Below are 22,437 nucleotides of genomic sequence, written 5' to 3'. Positions count from 1 at the left end.
AACCATTGGACTACCAGGGAAGTCCCTGTTCCTTTCTTTTAAAAGGCAGGTGGTGACTGTGTGAAGTTGAAAAGCCCTGAGTTTTACAGGGTACTTTAAAGCACTTCCCCACCCGCTGTCTTATTCAGTCTCTCCAACAGCCCTGGTGTGTGTGTGTGGATATTATCCCCATTTTTTAGATGTAGAAACGGAGGGTCAGTGACACAAAGGGTCTCTTCACCAAGGCCACCCAGGTGAATTACTGGAAGAGCTAAGATTTGAACCCAAGATTCTTGTCTCTAAATCCAATGCTCTTTTTTACCTTGCCAACCAGACTTTCTCACTCATTCTTTGATCTGCATTAGCTGGGGAGGAGCAACAAGAACATTAAAAAGGCAGAATTCTGGTAGAAGACGAGTGCAGAGAAAGTTGGATGAAGCTGAAACTGTGGATGTCTGAGAAATATAGGGTGAGGGGCACATATGAGATGAGATATGGTAGGAAAGGTAGGAAAGGTATACGTGAGCTTTTTGGTAGTCTGTAGGTGGGAAGTAGGATAAGAGCTGTCCAGCTTCCTTTTCATACTTCCCTGCCTCTCCAGCAAGCAAATGGCTCTGACCCTGAGAGGCCTGCAGCCTGCACGTGCAACACTCCAGTAATGCTGGCCCCTACTTGGAGGTCCCACCCCAGTGGCCCTGTTCCTGGTCCTGTCCCTTTTTAGGGCTCCTGTTCAGCTGTGAGCCTCCCAGTTCTACCCTAGGAGCTCTCGGCAGCTTGGAGTTCGTAGGTGGAACTTTGACACTGGCCAGTCCTTTGCAGTTCTGCTGTGGTTGGTCTGCACCACATCTCCCTGTTAGAGAGGGCCATTGGGGTGGGGAGTGAGGGTGTCTTATTATTCACTGTATCGTTCTCTGCAGCTGACTTTTGTCATCTGTTGGCACAGGAGGAAGGTGACGACTGCACACTCAGTGTCTACAGGCGACTGCACAACTCCCTCGAAAGGTCTGAACTGTCTGCAAAGCCGGGGCTGCCCGAGCCTGGGCGACCCCAGGCTGAGGAACGGTTACGGCCAAACAGGCCCTGTGCTGAGGAAAACTGAGCCCGCTGGTGAGGTCTGCTGTCTCCTCTGCTCCTGCTTCTCAGCTCTTGCGCCTTCCTGCCCTGTGAAGGAGCCAGGCTAGAAACCAGGCCTTGGCTGGGAGACTGGCAGAGAGCCAGGCTGTGGCTTCTTTTTTGCCAGTTGGCCAGAGGGAATCAGAAACTACAAGCTGGACATGGTCACCCAGGGCCAGCTTTCCCTGATGCATGAGTCTTCTCTCCTTGTCCCCGTCTCCCAGGTAGGATGGGCCACTCTGGCCCCCAAATGAGGAAAGACATAGAAACCCCTTGTATCCCCACCACACAACAGCAGTCAAATCTCTTCCTCTGCTCCTTGGTGGGTTCTGTGTCATAGGGCAACCCCTTCTGTGGTTAACGTTCTGATTTCTTAGTCTCTTCACCGCATCCAGTTCACTCCTCATTTGCCCCAGGGGCCTATGCACCCACCAGCCATCAGCTCCATCTAGGGGGTTCCATTTCTTCCCCTGTGGAGTTCCTCAGACTTTCACAGGGGTTTATGGAATTACCCTTTAGGTTGAAGTTTCTCTGACTGGGCCCCCGGGCTGACCATTGATTCCTGGGGGCAGAGCACACGGGTACCCACCTACTGGAATGACATCACACCCCCCCCCCCCAACCCCGGCTCTCTGTTCACCTTCCAAAGGCACCTGGAAGTGCACGAGCCTCATGCATCTCCTTCCCTGGGCACCAACATGCTGCTGGCCTTGCCTGCTCCTCTCCTGTGGCTGGAGACTTCAGGCTGACTTTGTTGTTTTCTCCTTTGGAATACTCCCAGACTAACCTGGGCCTGACCCAGCATACTCTGCCTTCTAGGAAGCGCCAGCACAGGGGAAAGTAGACAGGAAGAAGCGATTTCCCCTTAGTCACTCCACAAAGCAATGGCTCCATGAAAGGCATGGACTTTGTTCCTCCTCCTCATCCCCCGTGGAGGAGGTATCGCACTTTACCAAGCTGATGCATTCCTACAGAAGTGGGCCCATGATTTCTGCAAACCAACTATCATTATGATGACTTCATTGGAGGAAAGGTAATACGTGCCATCAAGGGCCCTAGATTCATACATTTGAAAATGTAGCAAACCTTTCAGGAAGCCACATAAAGAAAAATTGATTAGATTCCTTATACCAATCACTTGGGGAAAGAACCGTACATTCTTGGCACTGCTTTTTCTATAGCATTCTTTCAGTTCAAAGAAGGGATCCCCTTTCAAAGGCTACCTTTATGAAGCAGACACTGTTCCTTCATAGTGAAAGAGCATTAGAGTGGAAGTCAGGAAAGCTGAATTTTCTTCATGGCTTTGTACTTCCTTGCTACGTGACCTTGGGCAAGTCATTGTCCTCTTGGGGCCTCAGTTTCCCTATCTGTAAAATGAGTTCTTTGAAATGGATGGTCTCTAAGGATCCTAAATCTGGCATTCTAAGATTTTTGTTTCCTCCCTGTGGGGGGTGATTCTTAATCGTGGAAGGTATTGTCCAAATGGGTTTACATGTGTCCTTCCCATCGCCTTTGTTTTCCTGGGCCTTATTCTTTCCAGTTCCCCATGTTTTAATGTCATGAGGATGAACTCAGAGAAGTTCCCTTGGCATCACTTTTCCAGTTTATACAGTGAAAGGGTGAGGTTAGATGGTCTCTGCAGCCCTTTTCAATACCAACCTTGCCCAGTGCCACATAGCAGGCCATGTGCTTTCCACAGCACAAGGTGTGTATATCTCCTGTTCCAGTGCTTCTTGAATCTTCTCTGCCTCCGCTCAGGGTGGGAACCAGCGTTTGCCCCTCCCTTGTCTGCATCAGATTTGGCGATCCTGGAGGAGGCTTGGGGAGCACCTACTTGACTTTCATGGACAGGAGTGTTTTGCTTATACTTCCATTTCCTGGAGTTTGCCAATCTAAGGGTATTTGTCACATGGCTTTTGCCTTTTCTTCACATTGCTGCCTCAGATACTCAAGATGCTGTTTTCAAAATCTCTTCCTGCTGCTTTTCCTGGGTCATTGGCTCAAGGCTACAACCTCTCACTTGTAGCCTTCCTGCCATTCTTCTTAACTGGTTGTCAACCCTGAGAGTCCAAAGGAAACAGACCCCTGTGGCGGTCAACTGAGGCTATAGGAAATTAGGTCTGTGGTTCGTTGCTGGTGGAAACAGAAGGGTGCCAAACGATGCCTATAAAGATCTCGCCAGTAATTCTTGTCTTTTTGGGCGTTGGGAGCCCTGGATTCTGGTGCTGTAGCTCCTGGTGCCAAAGTCTGGATCTTTCCACATTTTAGCAGCACCAACATCTGCCACCACCCAGAATGCTCTGTGGAAGAGGGGCAGCTATGGTGCCCTTTTGCTGGGGCTGCTGTCTTAAAATCTGAGTGCAATAGGGTTTGATTGTAACAGTTATTTCAGGATAAATATTGTTTCCTTAATCTGCACACTTTCTAGAGCCGCTGTAAAATAGATTTTATTTTTAAATGTCCTCAGCATTGCAGAAAATATATTTGTAATAGCAAGTGAACGCTAGAGGCTCAGTTCCTCTGGGCTTCAAATGGCTGGCAAGGCTGGCTGTCAAATTCCAAAGTTGGAAGGCCTGTTTCTGAAAAGCAACCTAGGTGTGACCGTCTGGACCCAGGCCTCACCATCAGGGGTCCTGGGGGAAACTTCCAAATGGGAGCCCTGGTAGTTGAATAGTTGTCTAATCAAGCCAAATATTCCCTCTGTCCCAGCCAACAAATCCACTTTTATGACCAGCCTCTTCTGCAGCTTGGCTCTAACTCGGAATTTTACTGGCAGGTGCATGGGGTGTGGGAGGGTTCCTAGTAAGGTCTGGGAAGCTGGCACTCCAGAGCTGCTTGCTTGGAGGAAGTAGAGCTGGCTCAGTGCTAGGAGCTGGTCTCCTCCACCTGCCCCCGCCTGTCTGAGAAAGCTGCAGGGACGGTGGGCAGAGAAGTTGCGGCTGTTTCTGCTTTTGTGTAGCAAGGAAACAGTTCCCGGGTGGGCCACAGGGATTTGCAGTGGGGCCAAGAATTCCAGCCTTGGTCACAGGCAGGCCTGCACGTGACGCTATCACCCTCGTGGGGTGTGGGAGCGTCTGTGTTGGTCTTGGACTTGCCATCCTGGGGCAGTTTTAGTTCTTTATATTTAGTGGGTTAGTGCCATGTGCTATCGTTTCCCAGTAAAGGAATAGGGACCCTGCCCCTGGGTCCCCAGCTGCCTTTGTTGGTGTGGGTTTATCATTACTCTGACAAGACTGCTTTGGAAGAGCTGCTTTTAGGGATTACCTTTTAAATACCCCAGGGTGGGGAACAACAGGGTTCTCCTCAAAGCCTCACAACCAAGGTCATAGGGAAAGGGGCCCTACTTTCCTGCTGCTTCACAGCTCAGAACATGTACTGAATGGAATGTATTTTTAAGAGAATAAAGTCTATTTTTTTTTTTTTTTTTTTTTTTTGTATTTTAAAGATCGGGAGGGCTAGGGAAGTAGCCCTCAAATAAACTGTTATCACATTATAGGCCCCCTTGCTAGGGGACACATCAGTATCTGTCGGTCCACACCTACTTGCTCAGGCAGGTGCTCCGGTCTCTCCCCTGCCCCTTGGAGTCTAGGTGCAGCAGCTTCTCCTACATTCCTGCTCCAAGCATGGGACCAAGGAGGCCAGACCCTGTCGCTGGAAACCAGGGCGAAGCCATGAGCAGTGACTCAGGGCTCCTTGGGTGCATGTGTATAGTTGAAGCTGCCTGTCTGCATGTATCCTCTGGCTCTAATGCTGCCTCTGTTGGCTCTGCAGCACAATATGTAACCAATAAAGCTCCCTAGTTTCCATGTGCTTTGTGTGAGTGTGAGTCAGTGATGCCATTTTTCTTGATGTCATCTCTGTGTACAGCTGTTGCTGTGCACTGGTGCAGCTAGTATATTTCATTTACATTTACTGAAAATACTCAGCCAATTACTGATGCCGTAAGGACTGGAAACATAGCTGAGGCTTGGGAAAGGACATTTCCTCGGACTCATGTAACTGGACTTAGAATCATATAGCAGTTATTTCATTGCTACATTTTACTTTTAGGCTCTTCTCTCATCACACACACAAAACAATCATCTGTGTCGTCTCCCAAGCTGCCTATGTCGTTTATTTAAAAAACAAAAACTCTTCAAAGACCACATACCACTGGATCAGACACCCTAACCTCCTGAGGTAACAATATTCATGGGAAAGCTAGGATTCAAATATAGGTTGTGGTCCAAAGTCAATATACTTTCTACTACATGCTCTTCTCACCTTTACATCATAGTTACACCACTTGCCCTGATCCTGGTGTGCAAATTTTTCCCATGGTTGTCACTCATTCCAGGACGAGGGAAAAAGCCCTCTCCATCTTCATCTTCCAGTCAGACCACCAATGTAATGTCCCTTAAATCTTACTAAGAATAAAACCTCATTTAAACTAATTATAGGGAAGAATTGACTAACGGGAGTAAAATCCAACTTCCAGAAGCAGATTATATACATAACTTACAGTAACATAGTCTGTTAGGAACCCCTTTGGAAGAAAAAGGCACTGTTCCCTTTTTGTAAAAATGTTTTAGTCTTACGTGGCAGAAACGACTTTGCAAATGTGATTAAGGATTTTGAGGTGGGAGAGAGATCTGGGTGGGCCTTAAATGAAATCACTAGTATCCTTATAAGAGGGAGATAAGATCTGACTACAGAACAAGAGAAGGTGATGATGGAAGCAGGGATTGGAGTAATGTGCTTTTAAGATGGAGGAAGGGGCCACAAGCCAAGGAATACACTCACTAGAATCTGAAAGAGGCAAGGAAATGGAATCTTCCTTCAGAGTCTGCTATGATAATTTGTTACAGCAGCAATAGAAAATTTCCACTATGTTACCTAAACCCTTGATCTCCTTAAACTTTTATATCAATACCTTGGACAGAAGTGGGAAGTTGGCACATACCCATGGAGGGAATCTAGGGGAATAAAGCCAGGATGGTATGCCAGAGGCCCACCCAAACTTTGTGTCAAGGCTTGTGTCGTATCTTGAAAATTCATTCAGTTTCCAAATATCCATATGCTTGACCTGCAGCTTCCTACCCCTGGCACACGGTCACCCCACAATCCCAATGGGGAAGTCTAGCCCCACAGACCAGGAAACAAACACTTTGCTTCTATGGGAACCCCCCTCAATCCTGTCTTCTGACCAGACCAAACCATTTTCTCCTTTATATAAACATCCTCTTTATTTAAACATGGATAAAAACTGGCATTTTCAAAGGAGTAACACCCCTGCCTTATATATAACTCGAAACCTAAGGGGAAACAAAGAGATAAGACTAATTTTCTATGAAGTTTTATTCTCAAAATATAAAAAACCACCACACACGAAGAGACTAAGATGTTCTCTCGCAGCACTTGCTTGCCTCAGTCCTAACGAAGAACACAGACTCCCACACTAATGGACAAGTGCTTCCCTAGCTCTAAGTCACTTAAAGACGGCAACCTCCTTGGCCACCTGACCACCAGGAGCTCTAGCAGTTGATCTGGAGCCCAGATGCCAGGGTGAGTTTCTCAGTAGAATCTAATATTGCTAGAAGAGCTTTGCTTATGCAGCAAAAGACACAAACACATCGGCCTCTTCCCTTAGAACACATCCATCTCACATGCTCGGGGACTGCTGTGCAGGGACGCCTGGTGTGGCCTGGCGAGGCAGGGTATACATGGCCCCCAAGAACTGGTCTGCAATCCTTCCTGCTTCTCTCAGCCCACTCAGCAGAGCACCATGGACCGTGGCTGGGTAGTTACGGATTGTATGTTCTCCAGCAAAGAAGAGTCGTGGAATAGGCTATTGCAGGAAAAAAAATTAGAGAAAATCAGCAGGCTGCAAATATGCCTTATTGTTGTGTTTGAACTGCCAAATTCCTGTTGGATTTTGAGGGCTCACTACCTGCCCTCCCCACCCCATTACTGGCCGGTCATTCTCCCAAAAAGAGTCTCCCTTATCAGCAGGCATCTTCCTAGAACAAACAAGTAGAAATGGGGCAATAAAACTCAGCCCAGGGCTTCCCTGGTGGCGCAGTGGTTGAGAGTCCGCCTGCCGATGCAGGGGACACGGGTTCATGCCCCGGTCTGGGAAGATCCCACATGCCGCGGAGCAGCTGGGCCCGTGAGCCATGGCCGCTGAGCCTGCGCGTCCGGAGCCTGTGCTCCGCAACGGGAGAGGCTACAACAGTGAGAGGCCTGCGTACCAGAAAAAAACGAAACAAAACAAAAAACTCAGCCCAGCCTTAGTTCTACGGTGATGATTAACTGCATCTGTGTTTATTTATCGGTTTAATTCTGGGGGAGACCCAGTTGTAGAGCTTCCTTTGCCTAATGTATCCCCTACTAGAGGTGTGGTGTTCCCGACCACTCTGAGCCAGAGAGAACACAGCACTTGTTCTCACTCTGGAACACTTCGGCCTCTCAGCTTAGAGCAGGCCTTACTTACCACAGGGTCCTGAGAAACCCTGACTACTCATAAAGACGTCAGGTTATTTCTCAGGGGCATTCCTGGAGGCCCCTAAGTAATTGGGATCCTGCAACAAACCTACGAGCCAGTACAAAATGGGGCACAATTAAAGATGGTTTTGTTTTTGTTTTTGTTTTTTAGGAACAAAAGTCTGAATAAGGAAAAAGTAATTGGTTTTTACTCTGGACTCTTGCATTCTGAACACAGACTGTCTAGACTGACAAGGCCAACATGTAACGAATTAGACACAAACAATATTGCCCCTCCCTTTCCCTCTGCTTTTGGTTATCTGAAAGGATCCAAGGGTCTAAGACTGACTAAAATCTAAAAAGAAAGCCAGTGGCACTATTTTTACCGTGAAATCCTGGGATACTGGCCTTCTTCCAAATAAGCTCAGGTATAGTTTGCCAGTTTCTCACCTGTGGGGCACCTGGAATTGAGGGGCCAGGAGTGATTGGCTGAGCCATTAAGTCATAGTCATTTCCAGATGATCCTGCGGCTACATAGGAGTAGGAGCCCCGGGCCCAGGGATCAGCACGCCAGCGAGACACCACTGTTTCCTTGGGCTAAAGGAGAAACCATGAGTGGAAGTTATTACTGGACACCAAAGACAAATCGGTCGTTTCTGAAAGGTGGAAAAGCTGTGATGGGTGGGGGCTACAAGTGAGAGAAAGGCAAGAGACACGAGAGTTAGCCAAGTGATGAATGCTGCTGCTATAAAATAAAAAAAATGCCTTCAGGCTGCAAGGAAGCCTCCAGATTGCCTTCTCGCTATGAATCCAGAGATATACCCAGGGACTGATCTCTGTTCCCTTTTAAAATTCACATGAAGCATTAATATGCCTTCTCTCAAAGGAATCATTAGGGACTTAAAAGTGTTCAATGGACCTAAAGAAAGAATAACAGAAAAAAGTACCAAGAGATTCTCTTGAGACTTCCCTTGGGGAGTTGGCCACTTCGTCTGAAAGGTGGTTGGGGAATTGGGGGTGGGGATGATTCCACAAGCAGAGACAACAGACAACACAAGCAAAGAAATGCGGCAAATAGCCTTCTCAATCCCCTGGCCCATGTACTGGGGGCTTTTCTCAATCCCATACTTAGGGCATGAACTCTAAACATTAGCATTAATGTAAACCCAGCACACAATTCTGGCTGAAACTGTCCTGACCAAGAATCTATGCTGCAACTCGAGATACATCAAACCCTGCTTTAGTCTAAACCCCAGATCCTCACCTGCCCCCACCCCTTACTTACTTACCTGGGGCACTGCACTGCTACCAAAAATCCCTTTGAGAATGGCCAGGCATCGGCCAACAATCACATCATCACTTATGTTTTCCATGATGCCAGCAGCTTCTCCTGCCACTAGTGCCAATAGTATTGGAGCTAGAGAAACAGAAAGGACAATTCCAGGGTTTTCCTACAGACTTTTCTCAAGTACCTCCTTATCAGGTCTCACATTATTCTTGGCTGTTTGAAATCTGATGACAGACATGCACCACTCATGCTAGACACATGTTTCTGAGCCAGCAACTTGAATCCTATCCCCAGAAGGGTGCTGGCAAACCACAGTGAAGTGTGACTCATGTACTTCATTTCTTACAACCTGGCAGAATACAGAAGTCCTGAAGATATAACTTCAGATCTTGCTATCAAGTGTCCCTATATTTAGACACAGAATTCTTAGACATCTCCATGACCAGGGCTGCATCCTCTTAGCTGTCATCCCAGGCCCTTCCATACTCATCATCACCCTTACTCACCCATTTCGTGACTCTGTGTGCAACAGGCTTATGTGATAGCCACAGTACTAGATGCTAGGGATATAAAAACTATAAACTAGACTATATACTCCAAAAATAAACAACAACAAAAATAATCATAGAGACAATTACGAACTGTGATAAAAGCTATGAAAACACAGAATACAGAGAAAAGAATACAAGGACATAATTTCATTTGAGGCAGCGGGAATACATGTGTCCTGGAAAGTCTCTTTGAAATCGTGACATTTGGGCCAAGCCCTGAAGCTGCATAGAGTATGCCATGTTGGGAAGGAAGAGAAGGAGAAAAATAAAAGCGCCCCAGGCCCAGGGCACAGTACAATGCAGAGGCCCCAGAGCAGAAGACAGCATGGTACATTTTAGGATTCCAGGAGAGCAGACAAGTGTGCTTGGAGGCTGGGGAGGGCATGGACAATGAAGAAGCTGAGTAGAAAAGAAGGGTCAGATTATTCAGCCTTCATGATGGCCACGATAATGAAAGCCATCAAAAGAAAGAAGTGGGGATAGCAGTCAGTGGCTATTGGCAATTGAACAGGTATGAGGTAAGAGTGGCCTGGACTGGGAGGTAGGCAGTGGGAAAGAAGTAAACAGGTCTGAGAGAGAGAGTGAGGCCCTGACAGGACTTGATGGCCTAGATCAGGGAAGAGAAAGAGCACTCAGCTGTTGCTGGAAAACAATGTGCTCAGGGAGCAAATGGCTCCTCTGCGGGGTTAGTGGCCCTGGCCATGTGAAGGATGTTCAGTACCAGGCAGTGAGGAGTGATGGAAAGAACCACGTGTCAGTCAAACTGGTTAACTGATGTGTCTGCACTGTCCAGGCCAGGCCACATCCTTTTCCTGGAATGAGGTAAGATCTAAATATACTTCTTTTAAAAAAAAAAGCTCTATATAGAACTAAGAACAACCCAATTACAGAAGAATGTAAAACAGGAGGTAGGAGTCTGATAAATACATTCTAGGGAAAGTGATCAAAGATTCAGGGGCAAGTCAGATACAAAAGTCTGAGAATGAGGAATACAAGGAAGTTTCCCTAGGCCTGAGCCCGAGCCCCTGGCTGAGTTGATTTCTTCTTCTATGTTTTCTCTTGCAGTGCCTTGGCTTTCACTCTCACTCCTCTACTTCTTGCCCTGTTCTGAGGCTGCCAGCCTCTTTACTGTATCCCCCACTAGGTTGTGAGCTCCTTGAAGGCAGGTATAATATTCCTAATTCTCTATTCCTATAAGGATGTAAAAAGATTAAAACTAGAAAGCCGTTACCTTTATAGAGGTTCCAGAAGAGGAAGAGCTCACCCCTGCTGGCAGTCGTACTGCCAACATGTCCGAACAAATTGACACTTGGATCCCAGAATACCCGGTCAAAACACAACACGACCTATTTGTAAAAAAGCAGCGCATAAGCTGGTGCCAGCACTCAGAGAACATGGCTTTAAGCTAAGCACAGCTGTGCCTCAGCAGGAAGTACTTCTTCCTCAGACCTTTTACTAAAGTAAGTTCCTTCTAATCTACTCTCAGTATAAGCCTAGAAAGCCCTATTATAAGTGTACTACTTAGGAAGACATTTAGCACTCTTTTTATAGGCTTGGGTTTGAGAAGTGACCCCAGAAGACAGTCCTCATGGATACTTTATATATAATTAGGTACTAAAGTGAATGCACTGACAGGCCTCACCCTGATATCACAGAGTTGAGAGCACAGCAAAATGTTCAAAAACGCAAACCTCTCTCCTTTCTAAGTGGAGGGCAATCAGACTGATATTTGTACACTGGGTATGTAGAGAGGTACCTAGGGCAAGTTACCTTGTTAAGGTTGCCAAATCCCATCCTTTGGACCGCAGATGTTTTCCATTCAGGAAGAGGCGGCACAAACTGAACAGCTGGTGGCTGCTGCTTCAACACACCCAAGGGAAGGGTACAGAGAACTGCATCACACTTATAAATAAACGTCTGGCTTGTGGAGCGGGTATTCACAGCTATCACCTCACATCCTAGACAGGTTAGAGGAAAAACGTTTTATTGGTGATAAGGATGATAATGACAAGGGTACTGAACATTTAGTGCACAGGAGAAGCTACATGCTGTCTCAGTTAATTCTTACTACAAGTTTGTGAAGTCAGTTCTGCTCATTTTCTACAAAAGAAAACTGAGGCAGAGGTGAAGTAACTTGTCTAAGGCCATACATGTAACAAGTGCCAGGATTTAAACCCAACAGTCAACTTCAGAGTCCTCGATCTCTACCACCATACTACCCCCCTTCCCGACTGATACACCGGGGATCTTTTGGACTAATAATAGGACCTTATCATTTACCAAAGTTAAGTAAATTTAGACCAAAATTAAGAGTAAAATGCCTATCCTGATAGAACCAATATCTCTCCACTGTGGTTAGGCGCTCACTAAGGACCAAAAGAAGAATGATATCAGAAGCTTGTGGTGCCGATCTAAGGGATGCAGCCTAAAACCACAGAGCATGCTATCCCTGAGAATATACAGTGATACTTAGCTTGCCAGGAAGTGAATGAGCTCAAAGCTGACCACAGAAAAGGTACTGAAAGTAGGTTAATGTAATTCTCCCTCATTTGTGTTCAATTTTTTCTTCAGTAAATGCCTCTTTACATAATTTCTGAAAAATACATAGATAGCTCAAAGTAAGTATGACAGCTCCATACACGCCCATTTTCTGTGGCCACAGAATTAGGGAAAATGACACAAAAGCTAGTCTCACTGTTCTCCACCTGCCTGCAAATGGCTATTTAAGCCTGTAGATCTTCTCAACACCAGCAGCCAGAAGCTGCCTCTGAAGGGAAAACTAAAATCAAAAACTGTTACACTAGGGGCTTCCCTGGTGGCGCAGTGGTTGAGAGTCCGCCTGCCGATGCAGGGAACACAGGTTCGTGCCCCGGTCCGGGAAGCTCCCACATGCCGCGGAGGGGCTGGGCTGGTGAGCCGTGGCGGCTGAGCCTGTGCGTCCGGAGCCTGTGCTCCACAACAGGAGAGGCTACAACAGTGAGAGGCCCGCGTACTGCAAAAAAAAAAAAAAAAAAAAGAAAACCCCAAAAACCCCAAACTGTTTCACTGGTTGTTAAAAAAATGATCTGTGGTGATCTCAGCAACTCTAGAAAAGGGGCCATGGAAGGCAAGACTGCTGGCCACATCTCCACTAGTCATGAGAGCCCTTAGAGAGCGGGGGTGACTAGCTTTCTTAAGGAGTTCAAGACTATTAATTCCAAAGGTGGGTGGATGATGGGCTCTCTGCACTCCACATGAAATGCACCCTGAAAGCAGCAGTAATGAGCACAGAGCCTACTGCCAAAGGAATCACAGGGCAATTTCATCTCTGAAGTCAACCTATCAGCAAAACTGCTCCCAGAATGAGAAACCAGCCTAAGCAGTTAGCCTGCCTGAACAGGAAAAGCCAAAAACCAAGATGCAGATGGTGAAATACAAGGGGTGGGTCCCACTGGAAGCCCTAGGGGCCCAAATCCTGGTATTTAAGAGCATACTTAGCAAAATTAGATCCAAACTCCCTGGCTGTTTACTATAATACCAAACTAATATGCACAAACTGGAGACTCTAAAAATTGCCCCAATTTTCTGGTTTATACTATGATGGGGTCAGAGCCTCTAAAGGCTCTATAGCCTCAGTACTTTTGTAAATGCAAAATTTTAAATTCAGGAATCATAGTTTATGAGACATTCTATCAGGAGATGTACCTAAATTTTTTTCTGTAGGTCAAACTCAACGAAAGATCAGTATCATGTTTCAAAGTAAGAGATTTATCTTACCAGTAAAGACGTACCTGAAGCTGTGTAGCGAACCTGCCGAACCGCTGTATTCAGTTTAATGTCCAGGCCTTCTGCTAAAGCCACAGGCACACATGAGTAGCCATTCCTCACTGTCAGGTGGCTGCCAGTAAACTCAAAGTCATCATCCTAAAGAAGACAGAAAAGAACATATTTTCACACTTTCTTTTTTTTTTTTTTTTTGCGGTACGCGGCCCTCTCACTGTTGTGGCCTCTCCCGTTGCGGAGCACAAGCTCTGGATGCGCAGGCTCAGCGGCCATGGCTCACGGGCCCAGCCGCTCTGCGGCATGTGGGATCTTCCCGGACGGGGGCACGAACCCGTGTCCCCTGCATTGGCAGGCGGACTCCCAACCACTGCGCCACCAGGGAAGCCCTCACACTTTCTTAATCTAACTTATACCATTTATATTGAGTCCTATAAAATAACACTGAAAAAACACCAGCTTGTGTAAAGTCAATATTCTAAGACAGAAATTAAAGAATAATCACTCAGTCTTCCACTACAGCTGCCCCAGGAAACTAAAGGGAAAACAGAAAAAACGCCAGAATGTCAGTAATAGCTGTCTCTGGGCAGTGAGATTAGGGCAGTTTCGTTTTTTCTGTGATAGACTTTTTATCATCACAGTCCTACACCACCAAGTCCAGACTACCCACGGCGGGCAGGAGAGGGAAGGAAGCTTATTCAGTAAATTCAGATGATACCATAAAAGTTTGTTTGGCTTTTGTATGCACTATAGATGTGGTAGGATATCAGATTCACCATCCTAATTACATTTTCTTCTACATAACAGCAAAATCAGTTTTTATGGCTTAAACTTACAGGTTTTAAAGTTGAGGAAGACTTCCAAAACTAAAGTTGGTCAAACCAGACGTAATCTAGGATTATAAAGATTCGCCCAAGATAATCCATAAAGAAGTCAAGATTTGGCCTGGAAGAATTCCCAAAATGATTTCATGTCTTTGAATTTACTGAAAACTTTTCCAAATAGAGAAACTTCTGAAGGCTAGTTGATATTTCTAATTTCATGAAACTCCTGGGGAAAACATACCACGATTCTTAGGAATTAGATAAAAATATACTGGGCTGGCAGCACAACTCTCACTACTTAGTGACTGACTCATTTGTTCCCCATATGGATCAATTCACATCACCTACATTCAAAATTTAATACGATTACAGATGAATACATATTGCAACATCAAATGATACATCAGTGACTAGAGGTAATTTAGTATTTACATGAAAAACCATAAAGAAACTGGATATTCTACAAGATTTGTACCACAAGCAAGTGCAATCCTTGCCAAATTCAAATTCTAAAGAATACCAGGACATAACCTGAAGATGAAGAAGTAAAAATAATTTTACTAGGAAAATGTATAATGAAAATGAAAATATGTAAGCAAAATATAATATTTACTTCTATACAATCTTAAGTCTGGCCAAAGTCTCAGATTTAGAGGTCCATTCAGCATCTAAGAAACATGGTGATTTCTCACTAGTTCAAGAGTAAATCACACTGAAAACACTTAAAAATAATTTAACAAAAGATGTGTGTAAGACTGGTACACTGAGAACTATAAAGTACTGCTGAGATAAATTAAAGGAAACCTAAAAAAATGGAGAGATATACCATGTTCAAGGATTAGAAGACTCACTATTGTTAAGATGACAATCCCAGAAGGTATTTTTTTGAAGAGACTGATAAGCTGATTCTAAAACTTTATAGATCTAAAATAGTCAAAACACTTTCAAAAAAGAACAAAGATGAAGAACTTATACTACCTGATTTCAAGATGTACTATAAAGCAAAAGTAATCAAGACAGTGTGACAGTGGCATATGGATAGACAGATATTGAATGGAAGAACTGATTTTCAACAAAGGCTCCAAAACAAATAAGGAAAAAAGATGGTGCTAGAATACTTAATTAGATAACCATATAGAAAAATATGAACCCTACCTCACCTCTCACTATACACAAATTTTTTTTTTTTTTTCTGGTACGCGGGCCTCTCACTGTTGTGGCCTCTCCCGTTGCAGAGCACAGGCTCCGGACGCGCAGGCCCAGCGGCCATGGCTCACGGGCCCAGCCGCTCCGCGGCACGTGGGATCTTCCCGGACCGGGGCACGAACCCATGTCCCCTGCATCGGCAGGCGGACTCTCAACCACCGCACCACCAGGGAAGCCCTATATACAAAAATTTAACTCAAAATGGGTCATACAGGGCAAGAGAGAGTCATGGACATATACACACTAACAAACGTAGTAAGGTAGATAGCTGGGGGGAAGCAGCCGCAAGGCACAGGGATATTAGCTCGGTGCTTTGTGACAGCCTGGAAGGGTGGGATGGGGAGAGTGGGAGGGAGGGAAACGCAAGAGGGAAGACATATGGGAACATATGTATATGTATAGCTGATTCACTTTGTTGTAAAGCAGAAACTAACACACCATTGTAAAGCAATTATACCCCAATAAAGATGTTTTAAAAAAAAAAAAAAAAAATGGGTCATAGACCTAACATAAGAGCTAAGCTCATAAAACTTCAGGAAGAAAACAGGAGAAAATTTTTGCAATCCCAGTTTAGACAAAGATTTTTCAGGACACAAAAAGCACAAAGCCTAAAGAAAGAGTTGATAAACAGGACTTCATAAAATTAAAAACTTTTGCTCTTTGAAAGATACCATTTAGAAAATGAAAACGCCAGTTGTAGACTGGAAGAAAGTATTTTCAAAACATAAATCTGACAAAGGAACTGTATCCAGAATTTACAGACCATAATGAACTCTTACAAGAGGACAAACAACTGTTTTATAAATTTAATTTTTTTAACTTTTTATTTTATATTGGAGTATAGTTGATTAACAATGTTGTGACAGATTTTTTTAAATAGGCAAAAGCTCTGAACAGACTTTTCACCAAATAATTGACATATGAATGGCCAATCAGCACATGAAAAGATGCTTCACCATTACTAGTCATCAAAGGAATGCAAATTAAAACCACAATGAAAAACTACTATACAACCATTAAAATGGTTAAAATTTTAAAAACTGGCGATACCAGGTGTTGGTGAGGTTATGGAGCAACTGGGGCGGGCATATACTACTGCTGCTGAGAATGAGATGTGGAAAACCGTTTGGAAGTTTCTTATAAAGTTAAAAATCTACTTCCCACAGACCCAAATATTTTACTTCTAGATATTTACCCAAGAGAAAGACATGAACGTTCACAGTAGCTTCAATCATTTATAGCCAAAAACGAAACAACCTAAATGTCTGTCCATGTATCAGTGAATGGGTACATTCTGTGGCCGTATCCATACAATGGATATGAATATTACTAAACAACAAAAAGAAACAAACTATTGATATACACAACAACAATGAATCTCAAAATCAAAAAAAGGTACAGACAAAAGGCTACATACTGTACAATTATATACTGTATGGTCCAATTTACATGCAATTCTAGAAAAAGCAAAACTATAGTGACAGAAAGCAAATCAGTGGTTGCGTAGGGCCAGGAGCAGGAGGGCTGGGGACTGACTGCAAAGGGAAAAGAGGACTTTTCAGGGTGACAGAAATGTTCTGTATCTTAATTGTGGGTGTGGTGGTTCATGACTATGTAAGTCTGGCAAAACATCAAATTGCTCACTTAAAATAGGCGAGTGTTATTGAATATAAATTATATCTTAATAAAACTGTTTAAAAACACACATACAAACAAATTAACAGTTTATCTTAGGAGCCCTCTCAAAGATATGTGCAACAAAATACATGGTAAGGGAATTTTACCTGATCCCAATGTTTAAGGGAAAGTGTAGAGAGAGGTGTGGCATTAGCAAATTCAAGATTTGCAAAATGCCAGTCAAGTATTTGTCTGTCTCTTGACGAGAGATACACATCACTGCAAAATGAGAACAAAGGAGCACAAGGTTATTAAAGGACATTACTACGATTCTCAATGGGCTGATGTGGATGATCTCAGTGGGACTATGCCTTATGTGAAGAAATTCTAAGTCAAAAAGCAGGACCGTATCTGTTTTATTAAGTCCTTTATTCCCGCTGCCTAGAGCAGGCCAAGCTTACTGCATAAAGCAAAGGCCTGACTGTAATTCCGGGAAAAAAAAAAGTCTTCTTTATACTGTTACCTTGCATTATAAAAGCTTACTTAAAAAATTTTTTTTTGTTTTATATTTTGAATAAAGCATGGACTTTTTTTTTTTAAGCAAGAATGGGTAGCATCCCTGACTACAGAAAAGAGTAGATGTATGTGGAGGCTGGATGCAACATGCAGCACACTGTCACCATGTAAGAGGTGAAGAGTTTAAAGCAATACCACCTTCTACACCACTCAAAGACAATTTTCATTCATGTATCAAATCTTATGGGAAAAGGCTATCTTTTAAAAAAAGATACCTAGATTCAAGTATCTAGGACACCGTTACACATTAAAATATAAGAGCAGAGGATTAAGGAACCTGACAAACAGTCCTATGTGCACAGATACCTTCCATTCATTAAACAATTTACAATACATTCACTGAACATAAATAAAAGCCCAGGGTGCTTTGTAATTTTTCTTTTAAATCTAACAGAAGGAACAGTAAAAGCTATCTTTCTTTTTTTTTTTTTTTTTTTTTTTTTGTGGTACGCGGGCCTCTCACTGTTGTGGCCTCTCCCATTGCGGGGCACAGGCTCCAGACGCACAGGCTCAGCGGCCATGGCTCACGGGCCCAGCCGCTCCACGGCATGTGGGATCTTCCCAGACCAGGGCACGAACCTGCGTCCCCTGCATTGGCAGGCAGACGCTCAACCACTGCACCACCAGGGAAGCCCAAAGCTATCTTTCTGAGCGTTTGTGTTTTCCTTACCTTGGGGGATTGGCTTCCAATTCTTGAAGTTTTTCTTCTAGCTTTCCTTGTGTTTCAGCTAATTCATCATATTCCTGATAAAATTAAGAGAACTGGGTTGATCTTGATGGGTCAGAGACCCACCTAGTTAATTATACCACAGGGTGTAAGGCCTGGACCATATCCCTGTTCAGGTTAATCTACAAGTGTGCCTTAGCTGAAGGCTAGAGGTTGGGTCAGGGCTCAGGGATGGTTGTTCTTGGAGACAAGTTACAATGTTAGCCTAGAATTAAGACTGAGGGGGGTGGGGGAGGATGCAGAAGGAGGAAATAAAGAAACATACTAGTATGCTACACAGTAAGGATGAAAAAGAATAGTGACTACCACTTCTGGTGCGTTTACTGTGTCCCGAGCATGGAATAACCACTTCACGCCCCCTACAAGTGAGGTAGTACTAACACCATGTCACAGATGAGGTGACTAAGGAGTCTAAGGTCACATGGCTAGGAGATACTAAGTTAGGGATTTCAACCAGACAGTTTGACTCCATTCAATAACTCTGAAGTCCATGTTCATTATCATTATTTTAAATTGTCAGAGATAAACTATGACAGAGGGCTAAACTGAAATGTGGGTAAGCTAAAGGATGACACTGTGAAAACAAGGCAGGAATTCTGCAGAAAAAGCAGACAAAATTAACCCATTAAGTTCCCACAGCTCCTGTGTACCAAACCCTCTTCTTCTTCTTACTACAGGCACCTGTGATTGGCTAGTGGCTCTCTCTTTTCCAAAGTTTCCCGGATCTATACTATTTCTTAGGATCCCAAGTTAAAACCAATGAGGCATGTATGTATACCTTGCATAAGGCAGTTAGATCCCTGTGTTTGCTTTTCACTAAGAACTCAGCAGTGATATCTCTGGGTGGCTTGACTTCAGATGCTTCTTTGTATTGCTGATGAAGTTCTTTAATTTTCTCTTTTAAATTTACCATCTAAGAGGGAAAAATACAAATTTACCATTCCAGACAGTAATTGATCACCAAAGCATGTACTTTGGTTCCTCCCCTAAACTGCTATTATACCAAAACAGGGTTATACTGCAAGGTCTATAGAATTCTTAAATACCTCTTCCAAATCATGATATTAAAAAAAATATTTTTAATGACATTTTAAAACAGGAAAAAATCCTATATGGCTCAACATAGAGGTATCACATCACTATCAGATAAGGAGGATTGGCTCTGTCTTCCAAAACAAATGGGAGAACTAGGAATGTCCCATTAATAAAAATATATAATTAATTAAAAATTAACTACCAGGAAAAACAAACTGTCTCCAATTAAACTTATTGCTTTGGGAAACAAATTGTCATGATTTGTTTTTTAAATATGTAAAAGGTCGAATCATCGCACAAAGAACCTTAAAGAACCATTCCCAATGTTAGTTTTTTCGGATTTCTGGTGGTGCTACACAAGACTAGGGTGAAGGTTAAAGCTTGAGACTGGGAGCTTCACACCAGCTGGCCATGTTCTAGCCACTCTTCTCACTTCATCCATACCACAATCCATGAAGAAGGTGTGCCAGAGACCTCTTCATTTGACAAGATGAAGAAATGAGGTACAGTGAGAGAATGAGGCAAGAGTCCAGTCACAAGATGCACCCAGATTTTGCATCATAAAGCCCCCAAGTTTGCAGCTGGCAGGATGAGGAGAAACAAATGGTTTCCCAATCTGGAGCTGGGGCTCTGGAAGGTGGCATAAACAAAGGCCCCCCTATAGGTACCACATATTGGCACCTCAAGTGAAATAATTATGCCAATGAATTATGGTACTGGCTGCTGACATGTTGTCTTCATCAGTGGGAACTTCACCCCAGCGCAGCTGATCTCCTTCTCATCCTAGACTTCAGCAGAGGGCACTAGGCCAGCTTTGCAACAGGCAACAGCCACCTGACACAGGAAAGATCTATTTCCCCCAGCATCAATTTACCAATAATGCCATACAGGAAGACTGACAGATAATACAGTGCCTTTTGCTAGTCATTATTTTCTTAACAATAATGAGCTGTGCAGACTTTCTCTCCCATGGAGAAAAAAAACCAGAAATGCTTTTAAATTTCTAAATTAAAGGCCTTTCCCCCTACTGATGCATCTTCAGCTATGAAAAAATATAAAATTTCACCTTATTAAGAAGTTCTTTCAGTTCCTCCTGAGTTTTCACTATCTTCTTCCAATGTTCAATCTGCTCATCTTTGACATGCTTTTCTTGCAACCTGAAGAGATAATATATATGCTCTGGCCACACAGCCAGCCTTGCTGAGTAAGACAGGTGCCCATCAGAAACATTTGATGGCATCAAGGCCCTCTAAAATTTCTAATACTTTGGAATAAGAAAGTTGGCTGGTGGCAAATTATTTTCTAGGCTATGTTAAATACAGTTAATTCAATACCATAAAAGACATGAATTTTACAATCCAGAGAGCCTTAAGGATCATGTAATTATTTTAAATAGCTTTACTTTTGGATTTAACTATTTCACAAGAAAATAAGTGAAAACTAGCTCAAATAAGATTTGATGAAAACTTTAAACATTAAATAGCAAATCTATAAACGGAATCTATAATACAACAAGCGGTATCAAAGTACTTACTGAATGACAACTTCCAATGCCTGGCCAAGGGACACAGGCTTATTATTGAGGACATTGAAGTCTAGTTGATGACTAAGGTAAGATGTAGCTTCTAGCAACCGGTTAAACTCTTGCTCTACCATTTCATCTTTCTCTTTAGGAACCTGAAAATTTGAAGTATGGCAGAGTTGGTCCTTACACGACTAAACATAACCATCCGTGAAAACACAAATGCTCTACAGTTTAAAAGGTCAAAATATGTATCTCAAAGGGGAAACCTTTGAGGACAATGATTCAAACTGTCTTTTCTATGAAGTGGTCAATTCCATTAAATGAGATATGAAATGTTTCAGCCCAGATATTTTCCTATTCTCACGATTTTGCCCTCAGAGCTGGGACTCTACCTCTATTAACAGCCACAGGATTCACATTGGTGCTGAGTGAAGTCATGTGGAGCACAAGATGCCCTGGAGTTGACATGCACTGAGATAAGCTGGGCTGACATGCAGACAACACACTGGAGAAGTCCCAGAGAACAAAGACTATGTTAACACACCTGAGCACCTTCCAGAATAAGGACAGGATGAAAAAATAAGCCCAAGGTATCTGCTTCCCCTCAAAGACGACAATTTCAGGTAGGAGTAGGGAAGAGAGAAGTGAAATTCATGGCTATTAATAAGAACACAACAGCATCTTAATTCTTTCTCAGAGTAATAGTGTTTTATGGCACCAATTAAGTTCAGAGTTGAATATCCAATGCTCTTAGACTATGAGTGACTGAGGTACCAGGTCTGGCTCACTACTGTGGAGTAAGAGAACAGATTGCAAAGCAGATCATCAAGCTGCAAGACCATGCTCCTAATCCCTGCTGTGCCCCTACCTAGTGATACCATCAGTTAGCTGACACAAATTCCTCTGCTACTGCTTAATTCAGCCCCAAAGTGAACTGTATCTACAATCCTATTGCTGAATTCATGGGAACAGCAAGAAGGAAAAAGCATGTCTAAGGCAAGCATCTCTTGCCATAAAAAGCTAGGCATCGGGACTTCCCTGGTGGTCCAGTGGTCAAGACTCTGTGCTCCCAATGCAGGGGGCCTGGGTTCAATCCCTGGTCAGGGAACTAGATCCCGCATGCCACAACGAAAGATCCCACGTGCGGCAACGAAGATCCCGCGTGCCACAACTAAGAGCCAGCACAGCCAAATAAATACATTAAAAAAAAAAAAAAAGGCGCTAGGCACCAACTGGGAAACAGGATTCAAAATTCGGATTTTCACTTTACCATCAACCTAAAATTGGTAACAAGAAAACAAAACATGAAAGTAAGCCCTAATAATCACTAAGGCTGAGGAAGAATGATCTACAATTAGAGGTAACTATTATGGACAAGATCATGACAGTAAAACTCTGCTTCTCATCTGCAACTCCTTCAGTTCTGCCCTTCCCAGTTCAATGGATGCTTTCGAAGCACTAGCCTCTGCCCCTTCACTGATGAGCCACACACTAACTCTTATCAGATGAGCCATGGTATAGCCAGAAAGAATATGGTGAGAAGTATAATCTGCACCAAAACAAAGGGAAAAGGACTGCAACTCTCCTTTGGAACTATAAATGATGACAAGACACTATAACTAATTCAATCAAAATAATATTTTAAAGCATCAAGTTCTAAAAGATCACACATGGGAGAGATCAGGAAATCTTTATGAATTAGAGAATCCCCCTTAGCCTTAGAAATAGAAACCCCTGAGAATCTTTTGGTTTATGTTGAGAAATAAGGCAGTGAA

General features: G+C 43.6%; 2 protein-coding genes across 4 annotated transcripts in view; one reads left to right on the top strand and one right to left on the bottom strand.

The window, feature by feature from the left end:
- LUZP1 (leucine zipper protein 1) overlaps positions 1-1,078 on the top strand; it is a 77,529-nt gene extending 76,451 nt beyond the window's left edge. The window contains exon 4 of the mRNA XM_065891923.1: positions 923-1,078. Within this exon, the coding sequence (XP_065747995.1) occupies positions 923-1,078 (156 nt within the window). The remainder of the gene's footprint in view (positions 1-922) is intronic.
- A 5,333-nt stretch (positions 1,079-6,411) lies between these two features.
- The window catches only part of KDM1A (lysine demethylase 1A), a 64,821-nt gene continuing 48,795 nt past the window's right edge, over positions 6,412-22,437 (bottom strand). For all 3 annotated transcript variants that reach the window (XM_065893124.1, XM_065893116.1, XM_065893108.1), the window contains 11 exons: positions 20,672-20,814; positions 20,204-20,294; positions 18,881-19,015; positions 18,046-18,119; positions 16,967-17,078; positions 13,164-13,296; positions 11,164-11,351; positions 10,625-10,739; positions 8,844-8,971; positions 8,005-8,151; positions 6,412-6,919 (listed from right to left, as the gene is read on the bottom strand). In XM_065893124.1, the coding sequence (XP_065749196.1) occupies positions 6,734-6,919; positions 8,005-8,151; positions 8,844-8,971; positions 10,625-10,739; positions 11,164-11,351; positions 13,164-13,296; positions 16,967-17,078; positions 18,046-18,119; positions 18,881-19,015; positions 20,204-20,294; positions 20,672-20,814 (1,452 nt within the window). In that variant the 3' untranslated portion in view covers positions 6,412-6,733. The remainder of the gene's footprint in view (positions 6,920-8,004; positions 8,152-8,843; positions 8,972-10,624; positions 10,740-11,163; positions 11,352-13,163; positions 13,297-16,966; positions 17,079-18,045; positions 18,120-18,880; positions 19,016-20,203; positions 20,295-20,671; positions 20,815-22,437) is intronic.

The sequence above is a fragment of the Phocoena phocoena genome, chromosome 1, assembly GCF_963924675.1.
Source record: "Phocoena phocoena chromosome 1, mPhoPho1.1, whole genome shotgun sequence".
In the NCBI taxonomy this organism is placed as follows: domain Eukaryota; kingdom Metazoa; phylum Chordata; class Mammalia; order Artiodactyla; family Phocoenidae; genus Phocoena; species Phocoena phocoena.
The sequence above is the reverse complement of the archived record's forward strand: the minus strand, read 5'-3'. Positions and strand labels throughout refer to the sequence as shown.